Source organism: Maniola jurtina, chromosome Z (assembly GCF_905333055.1).
Source record: "Maniola jurtina chromosome Z, ilManJurt1.1, whole genome shotgun sequence".
Taxonomy (NCBI): Eukaryota; Metazoa; Arthropoda; class Insecta; order Lepidoptera; family Nymphalidae; genus Maniola; species Maniola jurtina.
Window position 1 is genome coordinate 10,475,741 of NC_060058.1, and position 21,839 is coordinate 10,497,579.

Here is a 21,839-nt window from a genome sequence, read left to right on the forward strand (position 1 = left end):
GTGCTGGGTGAGGTACGGCGCAGTTAAGGCGACCGGAGTGTTTATTTGCTCGTCCGTAGTAAAAAAATGCTAAAACATAGATAAAAGTGTGGTTCACGGTGAAGTAGGTGCAATTAATAACAATTTAGATCGAACTTTAACCGTTAAATCGATTTCGCCCGTCCGTTCATCACGAAACTGAAGTTTCAAATACCTACCTACACGGAAACTATATTATTTGCATCCGCCGTGAAATCTCGTCATAACAAAACTTTTATATATGTTTATTTAATTAAAAAAATCAGTCAAGTGTGACGCACGCGCACCGAGGGTTTCGTACTCGGGTATTTTTTCGACAGTTTGCACGATAAATCAAAAACTATTATGCGTAAAAATAAATAAAAATCTGTTTTAGAATGTACAGGTAAAGCCTTTTCATATGATACCCCACTTTGTGTAGTTATCTTACTTTGGAAGTTTAAGCACATTTTTTTAATGATGTAAGTAACTAAAAATTCACGGTTTTCGAATTTATTCCTTTACTTGTGCTATAAGAGCTACCTACCTGCCAAATTTCATGATTCTAAGTCAACGGGAAGTACCCTATACTGCCATCCTCAAGCTAAAACGTCGTTAACTAACATTTGGCCTTTGACTTTTTAACCCTATCTTACTCAGATTTTTTTTTTCTATCGACCAATCTAACCGGTATTTTCCTATCTGCTGTAGTTTTTGACATAGCAATATGAAGAACGTCGTTAAGTAACTACCTGTTTATATGATAACAATACTTAAACGTATTTAACTGACATTGCCAGACTAAAATGTCTCAAAGCGGCGTTAATTTTCATTGCTCCAAGGTTTTTTCTAAAATTCCCTAACTAAAATGTCGTTTGTGGTTTTTTCTTAGCTTTAATGTCTTTGAAGTCACTTTGTTCATTTTAAATTAAGCTTTTCTCCAAAATTATGGTGCACTTTCCATAGCTTCTATGTCTTTAAACGAAAATGCTAGACTAAAATGTCTTTAATCACACATAAACTGTGTACCTAAGCTGTGATCAGGATCACCACCAGGTAGAGCTTGCTATGCAGAAAAAAGGAAAATTGTATGATTTTATGGATTTTGTAGATGCTGTAGAATCCATCAATCAAACCAAAGTCAGTGTAAAATCAAGGGCAGCGACAGACTTTATCAATGTACCTAGTTACATCTCAGACAGGCGAATTCAAACATCCATCCAACAGAGATTAAAGACCAACACTCGCTCCAACAGAGTCTGGACTCTAAAAACTCCTCATCATGTAACCGCAGCATTTCGTGGTAGCTTTAAATATGCCGCTACGAAATGCTGGAACAACCTGCCTCCTCCAATGTGCGATATAAGCAAATCAAAAACTTGGTTCAAATCAAATTTAAGAATTTTGTTATTGCATCAGCAAAAGGGTGAGGAAGACGCGTAGTTCAGGTCCTCCCACATCTTTATTCTACTTTATTTTATTATATACCTACTTTATCATTAAATTATTGTACTAACCCTATATCTACTAACCACATTATTTATTTTGTACTCTTTTATATTTCATCCTTATTCTGTCCGAAACTTCTGGCTTCACGGAAGACCAGCGCTGTGCCTGCGTTCCCGACACAGGCGCAGCAAATGCTGAATGGAGGCCATTTTGTCACCACACACCACGCGTCCCATTTCATATTTTATTTATTTTAAGTTATATTTTTGATGGTACCAAATAAACAGTTTTTCTTTCTTTCTTTCATTTTGACAAGATTTCATTGTATTTTTAAATGTTTCCTTTGAAACCTAAAAGTTTTTAAAATAGTTTAAGTATTACGTATTAGTACTATAAGTTTTAGCAAAATAAAATACCACTTTCGGACTGATGCGCTTTCAATTGTTGTAGTTACCGTTACTTTCATTGGAATTTTTTCCAGGGTGGAATTTTGTAATGCCACCTGAAGGAAAAGTACTCTTAATGCTGTAGATAGAAAATTTTACTCCAAGAAAACATTCCTTTATTTTTGAATAGAAAGAAAACTGCATTCAAAGATTTTCAAAAATTCACTTGCCCCACCCGGGAATCGAACCGACTAAAATCTGTAAAAAATACAACCTGTACTTTTATTGTATAGATCGTTGGATCAAATCTCTCTAAGAAACTTGATAAATTAAATGAAAGGAAAACCATGAAATCTAGACTTCGAGTAAATCAGGGGGCACGGCAGTGCCTCCGCCAAGACGAGCCAAACGCGGCGGCCGGGGCGCTACGTACCTTTTTCTCGAAGTGTTTCGCCGTATTTTCGACCCGTCATAACTTCGGTCTGGATGACGCTAGAAAGCTGAAATTTTCAGTATAAGGTGTCCTCAGCAAATTTACCAAATATACCAAATATCAAATATCTAGCTTTTATGGTTACAGATTTATTGATACCTAAAATACGCCGATTTCGTCCCTCACTGATGATCATCATAATTCCGAGCCTGTAATTCTAGGGTACTTCCCGAAGTCCTAAAAGACTGAAATTTGGTATGTAGACTAGAAATTGCATACAAACTACAGGAAAATTAAGACTTTGGAAATTTCCCCCCTCTACGCCTCTTATGAGAAAAGCAAATCTGTAAATTCTGTCGCTAGAATGCTGATATTTTCAGGATAAGATGTCCTTGGCAGATTTATTAAACGCACTGAGTATCAATTGTCTAGCTTTTATAGTTTCAGATTTATTGACAGTCAAAACTTCTAGTCTGTAATTCTAGGGTACTTCCCGAAGTCCTAGAAGACTGAAATTTGGTATGTAGACTAGAAATTGCATACAAACTACAGGAAAATTAAGACTTTGGAAATTTCCCCCCTCTACGCCTCTTATGAGAAAAGCAAATCTGTAAATTCTGTCGCTAGAATGCTGATATTTTCAGGGTAAGATGTCCTTGGCAGATTTATTAAAAGCATTGAGTATCAATTGTCTAGCTTTTATAATTAATTTATTAAGAGTACCTTCCCTTCAGGTGGCATTACAAAATTCCACCCTGTATACGACATGTCATGAACGATCGAGCTCATAAACTTTCGATATCATGAAATGTCGCTAACATAAGCTATCGATCTAACGTGTTCGATCTCGTGAGGTTCGATGTTGTGCAATTCGATGTGTCGTACGGGAGCCAAAATCACATTAACCTGGATCGGTATCCGGTGGTTTGCGGTCAGCCTAGTCGTATCGTGTCTGCTCGATTGTTGATAGAATTTCTGGCTTTACTATATAAACCATAGGACTTTTTATATTCATTAAAAGTTGAAAAGTATTTAAAAAAAAATGTCACCTTGGCAAAGTGTGTGTTTTTATCATTATGCATTTTACACTGTACTATTGATTTCCTAGCCCCAAACTCTGACGCTTTGGTCCCAGGAGCAGCTGGCCAAAGCAATCCCATTCGGAGCCATAGAGATGGAAGTAACTCTGTTTTCGTGCGCGGTTAGAGTACCTAAAAATATATTACAATTAGTAGGTATACTTATAAAAATACGCTTTTAGTAGCAATGCAGAAGTATGCATCTACAACTTTCTTCTCCTTTATCAGACCTTATAATCAAAGAAAAATTGAGCGGCCATGCAATGGGCAAGAGACGTACCTATCCTCCTTTCATTGTTATACTAGCGGTTACTTGAGAATTATTCACATTTCGCAGAGGCAAACACGGAGGAGTGGAGATGGACTGACAAGCGACCCACTACTAAAATGACGACCACGACCAGTCTAGATAAAGAAAGTAGAGCTTAAAAAGAACTCCATTCATACATGACTGTTTCGGTACAAATCGTTATCAATTTTACAAATGCGAAACCCTAATCCACGTGGACTAAGTCGCGGGCATCAACTAGTTAAAAGGAATAACAGTGAAAAAAAAATTGATTGATCATATGCTAGACTTAGGGGGAAGAAAATAAATAAATAATACCTGTATGGACTACTTTTAAAGTGTCCCAAGAATGTACGGAGTTATCGTCCGAACCGGCGAGCAAGTAACGTCCGCTTAGCGACAAACCTGCAAAGAGACCACACTCGTCTATCATTTACGAACAATTGCTGTCGTGGAGTGACCTAGCCTAGACGTAAATATGATAGTCGATAAGGGTCGAGTCAGGTCAGAATTGATCATTACTTTGAAGTATTGTAAGGTGCTCATAGTGCATTTCTGAGCATGGATTTTGTAATGTGCGTGTAGCCCAGAGCGCCCCTTGCTTTCATGATATAATATAAACTCAGTTATGTCTAAAGCCGTATTTCATTCATACGCATCAGTGGCAGAAAAGATCATCGCAATTAACGGGCGACTTGATTTTTTTCTTCGTCGTCGAAAGACGCACCCCGACGTTCCCCATGCAAGCAAGGGGAACGTGGTCGTCGTTCCCCTTGCTTGCATGATTCACAATAAAGTCAGTTATGTACAAAGCCGTGTTTCATTCATACGCATCAGTGGCGACGATTATTTTCAATTCGCTTTGAAAAGATCATCGCAATTAACGGGCGACTTGATTTTTTTCTTCATCGTGCCGCTTGCTTGCATGATTCACAATAAAGTCAGTTATGTACAAAGCTGTGTTTCATTCATACGCATCAGTGGCGACGATTATTTTCAATTCGCTTTGAAAAGATCATCGCAATTAACGGGCGACTTGATTTTTTTCTTCATCGTGCCGCTTGCTTGCATGATTCACAATAAAGTCAGTTATGTACAAAGCTGTGTTTCATTCATACGCATCAGTGGCGACGATTATTTTCAATTCGCTTTGAAAAGATCATCGCAATTAACGGGCGACTTGATTTTTTTCTTCATCGTGCCGCTTGCTTGCATGATTCACAATATAGTCAGTTATGTACAAAACCATGTTTCATTCATACGAATCACTGGCGACGATTAATTTTCAATTCGCTATGAATAGATCATCGCAATTCACGGGCGACTTGATTTTTTTCTTCGTCGTTCCCCTTGCTTGCATGATTCACAATAAAGTAAGTTATGTACAAAACCGTGTTTCGTTCTTGTTAAAAATTAAACAAAAGGTTTGGGTTAGATGTTACAATAATAGGACGCCTTTTTCGTGGAAAGGGTTAATAATTGAAATTTTGGGTAAAGGAAAGTATTCAGTAAAATTAGAAAAGCAAGGGGTAATTTGTAAGCGTCACATAGATCAGTTCATTCATATATGTGTTTTTTTTGCTACGTTAGAAGGCTCGCTTCGTTGTGCCTTCATTCATTTCATTTCATTTCATTCATTTCGCTACAGAGGTCGCTTTTTGGCGAAACTGTGAGATAAAATAAATAAGCATAGTGATAAAATTTTAGATAAAGATACAAATATTGCACAGGGTAGCCTCCATTATCGCCTCCGAGCGTTGATCTGTCATAATCAGTGTCACCAGCTCCGTCATTGGCTCCAGTAGATATGCCAAATTTTGAGTCACACAATGCTGGTAACACTAGTTCCACTCCAGATCGTAGGGTCAGCGAGACGGGGGAGGATGTGGATGGAAAGAATGAAGGGGGGAAAAATGGGATACCAGTAGCTACTTAACAGCAAATAGCTATGAAACAGCAAAATTAGCATAGTTCGAGTACTAATAATAGAGTCGTAGCGTAGCACCGAGTACTGAGGCAGCAATGCCAGGCAACCCACCTTCTTCATTACGTAGAATGATATTGAGAGCAAGAAAAAAGCGGCTGGAGTACAAGATATAAAAGTATAAATTGACGTAATATAATAAATACGTCTTAGTAACCCTTTGTACACAGGTTCTCAAACTAGAGACGGAGGAACTGTCTTGTGTCTAGATATAGGGCGTAGCTGTATATGTGCATGTAGCCTACAGCGCCCCTTGCTTGCATGATTCACAATAAAGTCAGTTGTGTACGAAACCGTGTTTCATTCATTCATTGCTTTTTGATCTGGTGCTGCCAATGTATTTCAGCCTATATTCACACTTTTTGCCTCCCTAGTGCAGTTGCAAGCGCTATGGTCTAAGCTCAATTCACTATAAAATCAGTGTAAAAATTTACACTCACCGCAACTGGTGAAACCGCAGCTGCCCGGTGGTGTATAATGGCCGATCTGTTGGTCGCTGCGAATGTCGAATAGACGAGCCGTCTTGTCTTCGGACGCGGTCGCAAATGCTTGGCCGCTGGGATGGTACTAGAAACAAGTGTACAGGAGAGATCTAGAAGGTTTGTTATAGAGGGAAATAATCAAGTCAGCTTATAGATATATAGGGTGGTCAAAAAGTCGTGGATCAAACGCAATAGGGAGATAGAGGAGGTAATTTCCAGCAAAAAATTGTTCTACAGCATGGTCATATTTAAATTGCCCTAAGAGTTATAAATATTTACCTCCTTATCTTCCTATTGCGTTTGATCCACGACTTTTTGACCACCCTGTATATTATGAGTACATTAGTCGAATGTCAACGTAGTGTAATAATTTTTCAACGCCATTCGATTCAACGCCACTTCAAATTCGGACTCATTTGCAGCCCTTCAAACGGCTACTTCGGATAGAAAATTCTCAGATTGGATCTCTTAGGACACAAATTCAAAGACAGCCATGAAGTTTGTGAACCTAAAGAATTGGTTGTGACTTTAATCTGTATTCTTTGAAAACAACATTTAAACACTCAACCAATGATACCTAAATAGCATTTTTCCTTGATGCTAGCCACGTTATGAAGATAATAAGAAAAGAGAGTTCGTAGGAAGTGTTGAAATTAAAATCAAATGAAATTTTAATGATTCTTTTTTTAGAATGTCTTAATAAACTACTAGATGAAGGTTTACATTTGACCAGTAAATGAAATTATAAATCACATAAGTTTCAGAAATTATATTATGAAATAAAAGCTGGCATCGCAAGTTTTGAGTACAAGCTTTGCTAAAGCTATACATATATCCAGAGAAGAGTAAAAAATACCAGAATTTGATGAGTCAAATGCTACTTACTCATGAAGAATTATATGTAGAAACAAATATTATTTATTATTTAATCACAAGATATGATCCACAGAGAATCCATCAATGTATGTATGAATGTATATTGTGAGAATACCTACAGGATACTATTTACCCCAAAATGAGACCCACGGACGAGTATGCAAAACTTTCTTTATGCATGTAGGGGCTGACTAAGTAGTGACTTGTAGCTTGTAAGCTAAGGCAGGACGCGTAGTTAGTCCTTACCAAGCGGCCGTTGTGGGAACGGGCTTTGGCATGTTCCTAAACCAAAACAAACAGTGTGGACAGAGATAAAAGTGGACCGAACCAAAACAGTTGGATAGAGAAAAGTGTGGACCGAGAAAAGTAATTATTATTATCACCCCATCACATCCCAAGAGTGGTGAACCCGACGTGATTACGCTACTTACTCTATTTATAATAAAACTATTAAAACTGTTAAAAAAACATTCTGATCTCATAGGAACTCAAACTATGAGAGAACAGAGGGAAAAATGACAGCCACAACAAGGCAGAATCTCATTTAATTGACTGTGTAAAAACGAATATCAATTCTATTTCTATCCCACGGATTGACACTCACTATTGCCGTGCTCAAACGAAATGCGAATATATTGAAGTACCACTTCACTAGTCACTACTTTGCACAGAGATTATGTAGAAAAATGTAAATCTGAGGGATAACAGTTTGTCACTTACTATAATATGTAATACAACGTCTTTACAAAAGATTTCAACATCTCTTTTTGGCAACCAAAAAAGACCAATGTGACGATTGGATCGCCGTTACTAACAACAAAAGAACGACTTGCATTTGAAATAGAAATTTTTTGCAAGAGCAGAAAAAAAGAAAGATAAAGAACAGGTCAGTGATAAGTTTGTAGTTTCCGTCTATGATTTACACGCATTGATGCCATGCCCACGAGGTGAAATGTCAAGCTTCTACTACATTTCAAAGTTGAATCTGGCACAAAAAATAAGAATTTTTTTAAACATAATAATGTTTAAAAAAAAATCAAATCAATCAATCTAAATAAAAAAAAACAAATCAATCAATCTAAAAATATTTAGATTGATTGATTTGTTTTTTTTTTTCACTTTGACTATTTAGATAGATAAGGCAGCAGAATAATAATTTTATTATTAAATATAAGCTCAGAATACATAATAGTACAGTGATTTACGTAACTTTAATTATATTATATTAATTATGTTCCTGATACTATGACCTATAATGGCGAATCAGCAAGAGACGGGGGAAAAATATGTGACTTATTTGCTGCTTTTTTAATTCTGTGTATACTCATAGTACTACTTCTTATATTGACCTACATAGATCCAAGTATCGCCAATACCAATAATTCAGTGCTATCCGATTTAAAAATAAATCGAAAGCAGGTTAGCAAAAAGCTACATCAATTGGATTGCAACAAAAGCATCGGTTCAGATGGATTACCACCACACTTAATAAAATTATGAGCTAATGAACAACATCGTTGGAAGACCTTTAGTACTCGGGGAAGATGTGGAAAGAAGAATTGCCCATAGCTTACATGTTATGGAAAAACATGGTTTCCCGTTAACTAGAAAAGAAGTAGCTGTTTTGGTATCTCGATATGTCCGCCAAAATGGAATCGACAATCCCTTCAAAAATGATTTGCCAGGAAAAGACTGGCTCCAGGCATTTCAGAAAAGGAACGGTCTCTCAATCAAAAAGCCTCAATCCGTTGAGATAGCTAGAAGAAAGGCTTGCGATCCTTTTATTGTTTATAGTTATTTCGATTTATTAGAAAAGGCATTGAAAGAACTGGACCTGACAGATAAACCGGAGCAAATTTATAACTTAGATGAGACAAACATATGTAATGATCCTGTTAAAGGCAAAGTAATCGGTAAAAAAGGTTTCCGCTGTACTAGAACGACTAGTGGTCCCGGAAGAAATAATACAACGGTTTTGTTGGCGACGAATGCTTCTGGCAACAAAGTTCTGCCGTTAATCATCTTTCAAGGAAAACACCTCTGGTCCGAGTGGATGTTTAAAAACGAAAACATACAAACAGCTTACGCCGTAAGCGAAAAAGGCTGGATGCAGACCAGCATATTTGAAAAATATCTGAAATCTGTATTTCGACTTACCCGTAGAACAGAGTTCGATGTGATCATGGAGCAAAAATGAGTTAAATAGCTAAACGCGATAAGGAATACGAACTCTACAGACGTAAGTTTTTAGAACTTTCGTATCTTGTTTAGTTTCGGAAATACAGAATCGTATAACGTCCCATCTGACATTAACTCCGCATTAAAACGCACGAAGTGATCAACTAACCGCGCGCGGGGAGCAGGGGCGGCGCGGGCGCCCCGTCCGCTCGTCAGTCCGGCCGCTCTTCGTTGGAGTGATGGCGTATTTGTGTCAATGCGCTCAATTTTTTTTTGGTTTGATGAACAAAATAATGTATTAAATGTTTTGCATGTAAAACATATTTTAAAGATGTCACGTTCACAGAAAATGTTAGATATGCTTAAAGGAGCTGATGCAGAAAGAAAATTTTCAAACGTTCCTGCTGATTATATGAAAAAAAGTGTAAATGCTGGTAAGTTGACGATTTTTGCCATATTATATTTGCTGTATTATTTTGCCATACACACTAATAAATTCTTAAATTAATAAACATTATATCTGTATTGCTGTGATGTTGCATTTTTGTCTCAGTAAACCGTCGTGGGCGATCGATTTTTATTTAGGACGTTTTATTTTATTTATAGTGTGAAAATCATCCGAAACTACAATTGGCGTACTGCTTACTCACAAAGTATTCTTTCTTTCTGTAATAATAAATAGCAAAAAAGTAGAAGTCTTATGAAATGTAAGGACGATTTTATTCGAACATTATTGATATTTTAAGAGTTTCATGTGAATATAGAACGTTTTTCTACGGTATCTGTGATACGATTTGTTGGTTTGATATTAAGATGGGACGTTTTTACTGGGATAAAGACATCACTTAGGACGTTGTTCGTTTAGAAATATCATGAAATAATAAAATTATAAAGATTTGTTAAACTAATTTCTTTGTAAGTACCTGTAATAATAATTATACAGTTTTTATTTTATTTCAGCTGTGAATGTTGATGACAATTATATGACACAACAAACCTCACCTTTGCCTCCTGGTGCAGAAGAAATCAGTCGTGAACTAGCTGATATATGGGAAGAAGTTCTGTATGAAGATGGTGGGACCAAAGAAATTACCTGTGATAGCTCAATACCAAATGTCATGTCTGATCCGTATGCCAAAGATATTTACAGCAATCAACCTAGCACATTTTCTTTGGAAGTGCCTTCTAGTTTCGAGAATTCACCAATTATTCAGCTTGAAGAGCTGTTAGAAGTTCCTCACCACAGATGTACCTCGGTTAATTTGGAACTGTCAGTGCCAACTCCTATGCCATCTCCTATTAATGCCCATTCGATCTGCGATAGCTCATTCTGCCCTAATCATGCAGACATATTCGCTGTGATTTCTTCGTCGTCATTTAGCACCACAAATTCACCTGCTACGTCGCACTCAAGCGATCCCACCATGACTCTTAAAACGACTCGAAAACGACAGAGGCGCCCAAAAGAATGGGCAGATCTTAAACGCAAATGCCTTAAGAACTTAGGTAAGAAATATGTAACGAAAAAGGGAATAGCGGTAGACGAAAAAACGATGGGGTCAGCATGCAAATGCCGTTACAAATGCCCTGATAAAATATCTCACCAACAGCGGTTGAACTGCTTCACAAAATTTTGGCAACTGGGAGATCGAGCTATGCAGTGGAATTTCATCATCAAATATTCCGATAAAATGAAGAAGAAAAGATGCCTGAATCAAGACACTCCTAATAATAGAAAACATACTTTTAAGTATTATCTGCCGCTGATCACAGGTTCTAGCGAATCTCATTGCGAGAAAACTGAAGTATGCCAAACTATGTTCATTAATACTCTTGCCGTTTCAACTCGTATCTTAAAGACTGCATGGAAGAAGTACGATGGAAGTGCTATTTAGAAGAGGACAGACGGGGTCGCCACGACAGTCATAAGATCGTTATAGATGACGCTATGAAACTAAGTGTTTGTGACCATGTTCGGGCATTTGCCCCTGTTGAATCACATTATATACGCAAGAATAGCCAGAAGCTTTACCTACAAGGAGATTTAAGTATTGCCAAAATGTTCAAATTATACCTTGAATGGTTCGACCCCGAGAAATACACGTCTAAGGCTACAAAGGAACGTCAGTATCGTGACATTGTCAACTTAAACTTCAATCTAGCTTTTCATACTCCCAAAAAAGATCAGTGCGACGAATGCCACGTTTTCCGATTGAAAAAGAATCCAACGGACCAAGAAAAAGAAACTTTTCAACAACACCAGACTAATAAGAAGGCCGCAAGGAACTTAAAAAGCCAAGATAAGAAATACGCTGAGGAGTCAAATGGAAACATGGTTACTGCTGTGTTTGAAAAAAGTGTTGCAGTGTCCTCATGGCAATATAAACATATTTTACTATAAGAGAAAGCTGTCTTCTTTCAATTTCACAGTTTTTGACATGGGTAAAAGGAAGGCCGTTTGCTATATGTGGGATGAATCTGTGGCAAAACGTGGCGCAAATGAAGGCAGCAGTTGCCTCTTAGATTTTATCCAGACTAATGTTGACCGAGGGGTCAAAGAGTTTCGATTTTGGTCAGACAACTGTGCTGGCCAAAATCGTAACCGCTTTGTATTTTCAATGTACGTTTACGCAGCAAAAAGTTCAACATATGCATAACACACCGCTTCTTACAGAAAGGACACACCCAAAATGAGGGGGACAGTGTCCACTCTGTCATCGAGAGAGCTTCTCGAACCAAAACTATATATGCCCCTCATGAATGACGTTTATTAGTAAGATGGGCTAAGAATGAAGGAGAACCCTATGTTGTTCGCAACATAACCCAGAATGACGTATTTGACTTTAAGTGTCTTGTTATTAATAAGGTTTGGATGAAAGACATTAAGGGCAAGAAAATTAACTGGAAGAAACAGTTAAAAGTCTTCTTATCTTGACAATACAGCATTGTAAAGTCGAAATCTCCTGAGGATGCTCCGGTGTCGGGGCGAAACGTGCGTCGAGAGTAGTGGAAAAGTCTTGTGTGGTGTTGCATGTGAATGGTGGTGGCAGTGCTTGCTTGGGAACTTGGCTTTATTGCTTGGTTGGGGAGGTAAGCGGTGCTTAGCTTGTAACTGCATGTTTGACCATACAGATTTATCCTGTTGGCGGATTATAGCTAAATAATTTTTAACTGTTTCTTGCTAAACATGAACTTCCGCAAAGTAACGCCTGATTCTATCCAAAATTAACTGGAGTAACATTCGAGAGGTTCATGCAGACGGTAGTGATACCAACAAACTGTTTTTAAATACGACCTGACTCAACAAGATTATAGTATTTAAGTGATTCGCAGTAACACGAGGAACTCAATACAAACTCAACTAAAACCTGCATATTCTGAACCTATTATGGTTCCAGCTGCTAAATATAAAGATTTGAAGGATATGTGCCGCTCGGAAGTTATTCCCTCAGAATATCATCCTTACTTTTACTCCTTGCCACATCACACCACTATTGATGTTTCTGAAGAATCGGAAGAAAATTTATCGGAGTAAGAAACATTTTAGATATTTATTTTTTAACCGACTTCAAAAAAGAGGAGATTCTCTAGTCGACTGTATGTTTTTTTTGTATGTTTGTTACTTGATTAGTCCGCCAAATACGAACCGATTTTAATAATTCTTTTTTTGTTTGGTAGGTCATGCTTCCGAAAGTGTTTCATTTTAGTTTGGTGAAAATTTGATAAATATCTTCGGAGATGGAGAACAGAACTCCTCTATGGATAAAATTAAATTGGTCGCGATCCGTGTAATAGCTTAGTAAACAGTAGGGTTTTAACCAGGTGGAGTCACAATGTGGAGTCAAGTAGAGTGGTGTAAAGAGTAGACGGTTTGTGTGGCTAATTGGCACCGGCCTCAAAAGATGTTATTGTAGAACTACATTAACTCTTGTATATATAAGACTGATTGTTATGAAGGCTGAATATCTCCATATACGTATTTCATGTTGTATGATAAACATTTACGTACATTTATAAGTTTAAGATTGCTAATTTAAGTCCATGCCGTAGTCATATAGGTTAACTTAGTTTAGTTACCATGCTGTGATACGATATGCCATTTAATTACTATTTTAAGTTTTAACTTTTATGCCACCAAAGCAGTTTTAGGTATACGTAATTTTTTTTTGTTCTTTTATTAATTATAGGCAATCGCTTGACCACAATCACACCTGATGGAAAGTGATGATGTGACCTAAGATGGGATGCGTTTACCTAGAAGATGCCTATTTACTCTTGTTTTAAAGATACCCGGATTGTAATTGGTAGGAGACATTGATCGCGGAAGTGTATTCCAATAATTGTTGTTAAGTATGTTTTTACCTGTACGCATTGTTCCTATAGGTACATAGATCTGTAAGTTTTAAACTATGCTAATTTTAAGTACCACCGTACCTAACTGTGATGTGATTGCCGTTCAGTTTTGTTATTTGTTTTGAGATTTTTTTAATTAATAAATGACTTTTAATAATAACTTGTTTTTTATTTAGTTACATGGGAGGGTAGTCATCATATAGCTCACATTATGTTTAAATTTTTTAAGATGTTATTCACAAAGGACTCATAAGGAATAGGTAATTCCAACAAAACATGACCCATGTTAATATAGAACGTCACATAATTCAGACGTCTCCGTAAAGCAACGTACAATGTTCACTACGGACCCCCGCTCTTCCGCTATAAAACGTCCTATGTTGATATGAAACTCACTATCTCGCGAAATAAGAGGATAAGAAATATACACTACATAGCATTTAACTAGACTGGGGCGTTGTTACAACATACCAAAAAATCAAAATCCCCAGTCTCACTGTTTAAGAATTACACTAGTCAACAACTTCGCTTACCTCTACTGAAAACTATCAATCCTGTAGATGGGACGAAGACTACGGATGAGTCGATTTGTTCCTTCGCTGGGAAGTGTTAGGCCGGTGCTACTAATATACGACGGGCATGCTTCTCATGTCGATCAAAATGTCATACAATATGCGGCCTCTGAAGGTATCACAATTTTAAAGCTTCCACCACACTCGTCCGATGTTCTCCAACCCTTGGACTGCAGCACAATGAAACCTCTTAAAGACCGATGGGAGGATGAAATAATAAGATGGCAGAGACTTCACATAGGTTCGAAATTGCCGAAGTCAGAATTTGCCAGGATTTTGACAAAAATATGGAACGAACTAGATTGTATTATTTTAAGAAACGGATTCCGCAAAACAGGTATTTATCCTCTTCACCGAAATGCCATCCGAGAGGAGATTTTCGACCCATTCACGTTGCAAAAATGGAAGACTTCTCAAGCCGAAACCCTTGCAGTGAATCACAAACAACCACAAGGTGAAGCTTACAACGCAACTGAACCACGTACGTACAATGATATGCGTTTCATTTACCAACAATTGTTTTGACAAAAATCAACGAATATCATAGCAGCGGTAAGTTCCCGGAAAAATCTGCGACAAGCCTACATAAAATTGTGTTTCAGCTGATGTATCAGATACTGTGTTCGATGAAAAGAACGCGATTTATAAGACGAGACGCAAAATACACTTGTCACATTGCAAAACACGATTAAGCTGCAGATACCGAAAAGAATTGACGTGGAACGATTGACATCTTTAAAGATTTTAGATTGCAAGATAGTTAAACTTTCAGAAAACGCTATCCAACCAGTTTCTTTTGAGGAACTTTTACTTAAGAGTATTGCCAAAAATGATCCAACTAAAACTAAAAAAAAACGCGTCCCCAATAGCAACGTGGAAGTACTGACTTATAAAGAAGTACTGGATCGTTTAAAACAAGAAAAAGAAGAGAAAGATAACAAAACATTAGAAAAGGAAAACAAAAAAATGCAAAAAGAGAAATTGAAGCATGAACAAAACCAGAACAAAAAATAAAAGAAGCAAACACAAAAGAAAAAAGAAAATGGAGTAAAAAAAAGATCGAAAGTTACTAAAAGATCTACTCAACGAAAAAAAGTCTCCAAAAAAACAAGTACGAAATGGACAGTGATTCCTCTGGCTCCTATACAAGTCTCAGTGAAACGAATTCTGAATGTGATATGGAAGACTTTTACCAAAGCTTGATACGCTGACTCGGAAGATGAAGATAATCAGATTGATGTGGACTTAGTCAATGTTGGTAATGTGGACTTGCGTATGTCTACAAATGGTTCTAATTTAAATTTTGGTGCTAGTACTTCTAGGGACATCCCAGTTCATGTCGCTTCTCCGAAACAAACTCCAGAAAAAGGGAGATTCGTATTGGAAATTTTTTTTTTCATCCAAAGGAAAGAAAACTTTTAAATACGTATGCCAGATTGAACGTGTAGCTCGAGACAAGATTTTTGTACAAGGTTTTCGATCATACAAAAAAAAACAAAAAAGTTTTTCGTCGCATAGAAAACGATCAATTAATAATTGATGAAGAAGAGATAATTCAATATCTTCCAGACCCTGAAGTGAAAGGCCCTGATTATATCTTCCCGAGCAATATTGATATCCAGGAGTATAATTGAAATTTATGAATTATGATACTCACACTTAGTTATTAAGGTTTGAATTTTAGAGTCTGATGATAGATCTCAACTTTTAACATGTTACCTACTTTTACCTAGATAGGTATTTGCATAATTATTATACAACATTATAAATACCTAATGTTATGTATTTGTAACTTTTGAAGATTTTAAATAAGTATAAGTAAGTCAATACATAGTTTGATAAATATACTTTTCTCTTTAGAAGAGAATTATATCGCATAGCTCTACGTATAGCGCTGACCCATGATGCAGCCCCAAGACACGAGCGGCGGAGTCAGCGATTTCGCAACCGCGACCCAAATTCTAGTTTTCCTTAAAAATTGCAATAAAATAAAATTCATTCTATCATCTACATCGCGTAGCGATAGTTTCCAAATTCTGTTAGTTACATCGCGTAGCTATAGAATAAATTATAATTGTAAATTAGTTTTAATTTTTATATTTAATTAAAATTAATAAAGTAAATAGTTTTTTTTTGGGCCCCTCGGCTGTGACTTCCTTCACTAGAGTTAAGTGCAGACTGATTAAAAACGTAGAAAGGTTATACATAGTTAGATAAATATACTTTTCTCTTTTGAAGAGTCGAGTACAGACTGATTAAAAACGTAGATATGTTATACATAGTTGGATAAATACACTTTTCTCTTTTGAAGAGTTAAGCCCAGACTGATTAAAAACGTAAATTGGTATATACTTTATAACTGTTGATTTTTAATTTGTAACCATATAATTAGAAAAGGTAACCAAATGCTTGGGTTTGTATTAAGGAACACTGCAGACTTGAAAATCCAAGTACCTTGCTAATCATATAATAATTGTTTCGTGAGGAGCGTAGTTGAATATGCATCTGTCATCTGGTCACCATATTATAAAATTCATTCAGACCGCATTGAGCGAGTTCCACGACGCTGCCTCAGAACTTTGGTTTGGCGAAATGGTCGGTATCGTTCTCTGAATAGTTATTCACGTAGGTATTACAAGGTCGATTCCTTAAGAGTGCGCAGAGATTTCATTGCTGACATACTTATATAAAATCCTGCCCTCACATATTGATTCTCCTGTGCTACTGTCTTTGATTGACATTAATATTAGATATCGGAGTCGCTATCCGGGGAATCGTAAGACGTTTTCTCTTAACATATATAAAAATAAATATTATAATACTTCCTTTTTTAACCCAATAGTTAGAATGTGTAGATTTTATAATGAGTTGGCCTCCACTCGCGATATTGACATATACAATAGCAAAGATACTGTGTTTATCAAATCTATCCGAAGCAGTGATGCCCATAATATAATATCTTAATAGTTCTACACATGTCTTAGTTTTTAGGTTAAGTTATTTACAAGTCAATACACACAGTACAATTTTTAAGTCTTTCTTGTCATAAATGTTACGACACGATTACTTTATTTTCCATTCTTGGCAATTGTTTAGTTCTGTTATCTAAAATTTTAGTTTTGGTGTATAGCTGTTCTAAGGCGACTTATCTGTAATGTGTTTAATAAACAACAAAAAAAAATGAGTTATTTCTGGTAAACTTTTTTCGCGATTACGTGGTTTGGTCTCACGTTTCGGCAATGGTATTTTACTCACACAAACGCTATTGACATCAGCTTCGTGTCCAAAGAAAGTCTGCTTTGCCTTCTCAGCGCGCACGTCCCAAAGCTTGCAGGTCCGGTCCACTGAACCGGTGACGTAGGTCTTCATATCTGCAAATATTTAGGTACATCTCCTTCTACATAAGTATATGTATATGAACCACGCCACGTGGCGAGACAAAGAAGAGCAACTTTGGATAACGTGGTCTTATTGAGACACGACTTCATTGCACGCAATGATATAAAGAGCCTAATTTGAAAACTGATTAACTTTTTCAGACAAGTTCACCATGCGTGCTGATTTTGAAAACTTGCGCTGCGTGTTCTGGACTTGCTTTTAACAATGCACATTAATACAGACACCCACGAACACACACACACACACGCACACACACACACACACACACACACACACACACACACACACACACACACACACACACACACACACACACACACACACACATACATGCAGTTAACTTGAAAAGTCCTGAAAGATTTACCGGGAGCTAAAGAAATGGTGACGACATCTCCCGCATGTGCATCAAATTCCACTTCCCTCTTGCCCGCCTCCAAGTCCCAGACGCAACTAAAACATAGGCACTGAATTGATAATTCACTCCGTTTTGTGAATTGAATTGTGGAGTAAAATAAATAATTAATAAACGTAGCAATCCGCGTTTGTTTGCTAATAGTTCTGGCAGAGCTTTTGCGTCCGTTGATCACTCTTCCCTATGGTGGGTATTACTCGTAACTATAATAAAGATAAGGATTTCTTCAGAAAACGTTTCTTGTAAGGCAGGGGATAAAGCTCCCTCACCAATTTATTCCGGTTCCACCTTAGACGTAGCCACTTAAAAAGCAATGGAAAAACATTAGATGTAATAAAGAGTATAGCCTCTACATCTTCATGTCCCCGGAACCGGTGAGAATGTGCGTGTCGTCGAGGAAGCGGCAACTGCTAAGGAAGCCCTCGTAGCCGGCCAGCTCGCGGACCATCTTTGCCGACCCCGTCGCGTCACGATTATTCACATCGTACACTGTGCACATGTTGTCCATACCGCCACATGCTGAGAACATAACTGAGAAATGAGTAAGGTTAAATACAACTTCACGACCACCACCCCAATACTTGCAGGACTTCACCTTTTAGTGGCGGGGAGTGATATGAAAAATTTCCAACAGAAAGTTGCAAGAGTGAACACGATGACAAAAAACCTACTTCTTTTTCGTCGTCGCCTGCCAACTTTAATATTGAACAATAATCTAAGTGTCAATAGTTATCAACATCATTCGTTACTATTGTGAAAAGTAGTACATGTAAATTTAATGAATTGAAGCCTAGAGCTATCATTTGCGGCATTTTCTGTATTATTTCACATGAAAAGATTTACTCATACCAACAAAGTTTCCAGAAGGGGCGAATGCGATGCTCATTACCCAAGCGGAGCGTAAAGGTAATACAGTGTGGGGAACACCCGACGTTCCTTCACATTCAGGATCACCGGAGCCTCAGCAAGAAACTCCTTTGAAGAGATCTTGTCGTACAAGACGACCACCTCAATACTTGCAGGACTTCACCTTTTAGTGGCGGGGAAATGGGAATGATATGAAAAGTTTCCAACAGAACGTTGCAAGAGTGAACGCGACGACAAAGCAAACACCCAACGCTCCTTTACATTCAGGATCACCGGAGCCTCAGCAAGAAACTCCTTTGAAGAGATCTTGTCGTACAAGACGACCACCTCAATACTTGTAGGACTTCACCTTTTAGTGGCGGGGAAATGGGAATGATATGAAAAGTTTCCAACAGAACGTTGCAAGAGTGAACACGATGATAAAATACTCCATTTTTATCGTCGAATGCCAACTTTAATATTGAACAATAATCTAAGCGTCAATAGTTATCAACATCATTCACTACTATTGTGAAAAGTTGTACATAATATAATTTTAATGAATTAAAGCCTAGAGCTATCATTTGCGGCATTTCCTTTTTTCACAAGAAAAGATTTACTCATACCAACAAAGTTTCCCGAAGGGGCGAATGCAACGCTCATTACCCAAGCGGAGCGTAAAGGTATTACTTGCACCTTGTTGCCACTCCATGTGTCCCAGATTATAAGTTTGCCGTCCAAGGAGCCCGTCACACAGTGCCTGAAACGATCAAAACTGCTAAGTGCTAATAAAAATTGCATAAGTTGGGTAAGTTATAATAAAGCTTACATCTAACTTCGGCGTGGCTAGGGTTTATACAAAAGTGAATGAAGATAACAATATAGACACAAACAGCATCAACAGTGCCAATGAAAAGCGCCACTAGCTCTGATAAAAATATTTTAGTTGTTACCTAGAATCACCGCTGTAATGTACAGAGTTTACTTTATTGATGTGTCCTTTTAAAGTTTTCTTAGACACGAAACGTATCTTTTGAACGTCGCCCATATCTCCACATTTCTCTGCGAGCTTCGTATCTGCAACCTTTTCTTGTTCCGCCTGCATTTATGAAAATAAATCAGAACAAAGAATCATCTTTGATTGGTATTAGAATATTATAAAAAGACATAATATAAACCTTACAAACAATAAAATCACACACATAGCTTTAGTTACATTTGGAATAACTGGTGTAAGTTGCGAGCCGCAAGGCATTAAGCCAGACATTCTGACAGCGAAATAAGGAGTTCGACGACGAATTTTTAATCGCTATTGGATTATTTCTATATTCTACTAAGAAAAACAGAAAAAACATCGCCATAAACGCGTGCATCGCCTGAACACCAAAAAATTGCATGATAGTCAATTTTATGTAAAAGAGTATTCATCCGGTGGGCAGATACACATTATGCTTGCTAGTTTTCATTCATGTTTAGTAAAAATTATATGACTATTGCTTACATCGTCACTACAGTAGCTGAAAAGCGCTGTCGAATAGTACGAGCTAAGAACAAAGTTAATAGTTAACATAAAGTTAACATAGCACTATTTGAATGGGTCCCCGAGACCCCATTCACACAGGCAAGTTCTATGCTCAAACGCTTGAGAGAAGTGAACATGGACTCACCGAGGCGATGCAAAGACGCTAGGATATTTAATGGGCATAGTAGACGACTATCTCGGGTGCATTGAAGCCTCAAGAATATACGAGGTGGTGGTCTACGACAACAGGTATGAAGACCTCAGTTTTCTTAAAACCACAAAAAACCAGCCACACGAAAACACCTAGCTCAATTACTAGCCCAGAGGGTTTGCCAAGAGCTCCTGAAATACTTAACGGCTCGGAGAAACTGCGGCTGAAGCTATGTCAGCAAGCAAGGCAATAATCTCTGAGGTGGTAAGCAAAGGAAAGAGCATGCTGAGTACTATCCAAAGCATAGCGCATAGACTTGCACAGACGTCATGCAGGCTTACCTCCTGGAGGACACCGGTCTGCTAAAAGTAAGGCTGAGCGAGGAGTAGGCATGGATCTACAACAACACCTCCCAAATCGTTATCGGAGAGGAAAGCGGAGACCACATGGCCGCATGCAAACGCGGCTTCGTCGAATTGGACGAGGAGGGGACAAAAGAGAGCGGTCAACCAAAGTTCCGAACGGATCCAGATGACCGGTGGTGGTCATAGCCCGCTGCACCAGGATCATGTTACAAGAGAAGATCCTGGAAAAGGCAAAAACCATCGCCGGAAATGACGAGACCATGGCGCTCTGGGAGACACCGAAGACCAAATGGGTGAAAGGAGTTCCAGGCTGTGGCAAGACCACTTGGATTGTAAGGAACTTTGACAAAAACAATGATATCGTCATTACCAGCGCGACAAAGGTAGTGAACGACTTGAGAGAAAAGCTGGAGCCCAAAATTGGAGCGCAAACTAAGAACAAGGTGCGCACTATGGCCTCAGTTTTGCAAATGGTTTTAGGGAGCCTGATCAGATACACGTCTGTAAACGTCTTATTATCGATGAGGCTCTCATTAATATTTTGGGGCCATAATGACGGCAACCAAACTTGCGGGAGCCAGCAAGACTTTCATGATCGGAGATATGAATCAGCTGCCATATATCGACAGAGAAAACCTTCTCAAGATGTTCTACTGCCGCCCCAACCTATCGCATCAGTCGACCAAGAACTGCTATGTTCGCACAGGAACCCACTCGATGTAGCGTATGCCCTCAGCGAAGTTTACGGGGGCATATACTCATCTAAGACTCAGATCGATCCTTTGAGCTGAAGCAGTACACAGGTGCGAATATCCCAAAAGGTACAGACAATACTTTGTACCTCACACACACATACAAGATGAGAAGGAAGCCCTGAAAAAGGAGGGCTACGGAATAGGATCGGGATCGGGCGTGAATACTATACATGAAGCCCAGGGAGCGACGTTTGAGACAGTTTTAATAGTTCGTACGACATAGAAGAAGATACAGCGTGTGGGACAGCGTCCCACACGCTGAGAGTTTTCAACATTCAAAAAGGCAATAAATCTGATATAAGAGTTTCAAG

The 21,839-nt window shown here is 37.9% G+C and overlaps 1 protein-coding gene across 3 annotated transcripts in view; it reads right to left on the reverse strand.

Annotated features, from left to right (window-relative positions):
• LOC123880682 (guanine nucleotide-binding protein subunit beta-2) overlaps positions 1-21,839 on the reverse strand; it is a 67,097-nt gene that overhangs the window by 20,223 nt on the left and 25,035 nt on the right. The window contains exons 2-9 of one of the 3 annotated variants that reach the window (XM_045928922.1): positions 19,689-19,834; positions 19,362-19,495; positions 18,243-18,408; positions 17,842-17,927; positions 17,334-17,449; positions 6,058-6,184; positions 3,952-4,038; positions 3,349-3,476 (exon numbers count right to left, since the gene is read on the reverse strand). In XM_045928922.1, coding sequence (XP_045784878.1) covers positions 3,370-3,476; positions 3,952-4,038; positions 6,058-6,184; positions 17,334-17,449; positions 17,842-17,927; positions 18,243-18,408; positions 19,362-19,495; positions 19,689-19,834 — 969 coding nt within the window. In that variant the 3' untranslated portion in view covers positions 3,349-3,369. Of the gene's footprint in view, positions 1-2,943; positions 3,477-3,951; positions 4,039-6,057; positions 6,185-17,333; positions 17,450-17,841; positions 17,928-18,242; positions 18,409-19,361; positions 19,496-19,688; positions 19,835-21,839 lie in introns of those variants that run through there. The other 2 variants (XM_045928923.1, XM_045928921.1) reach the window with 2 other exon arrangements.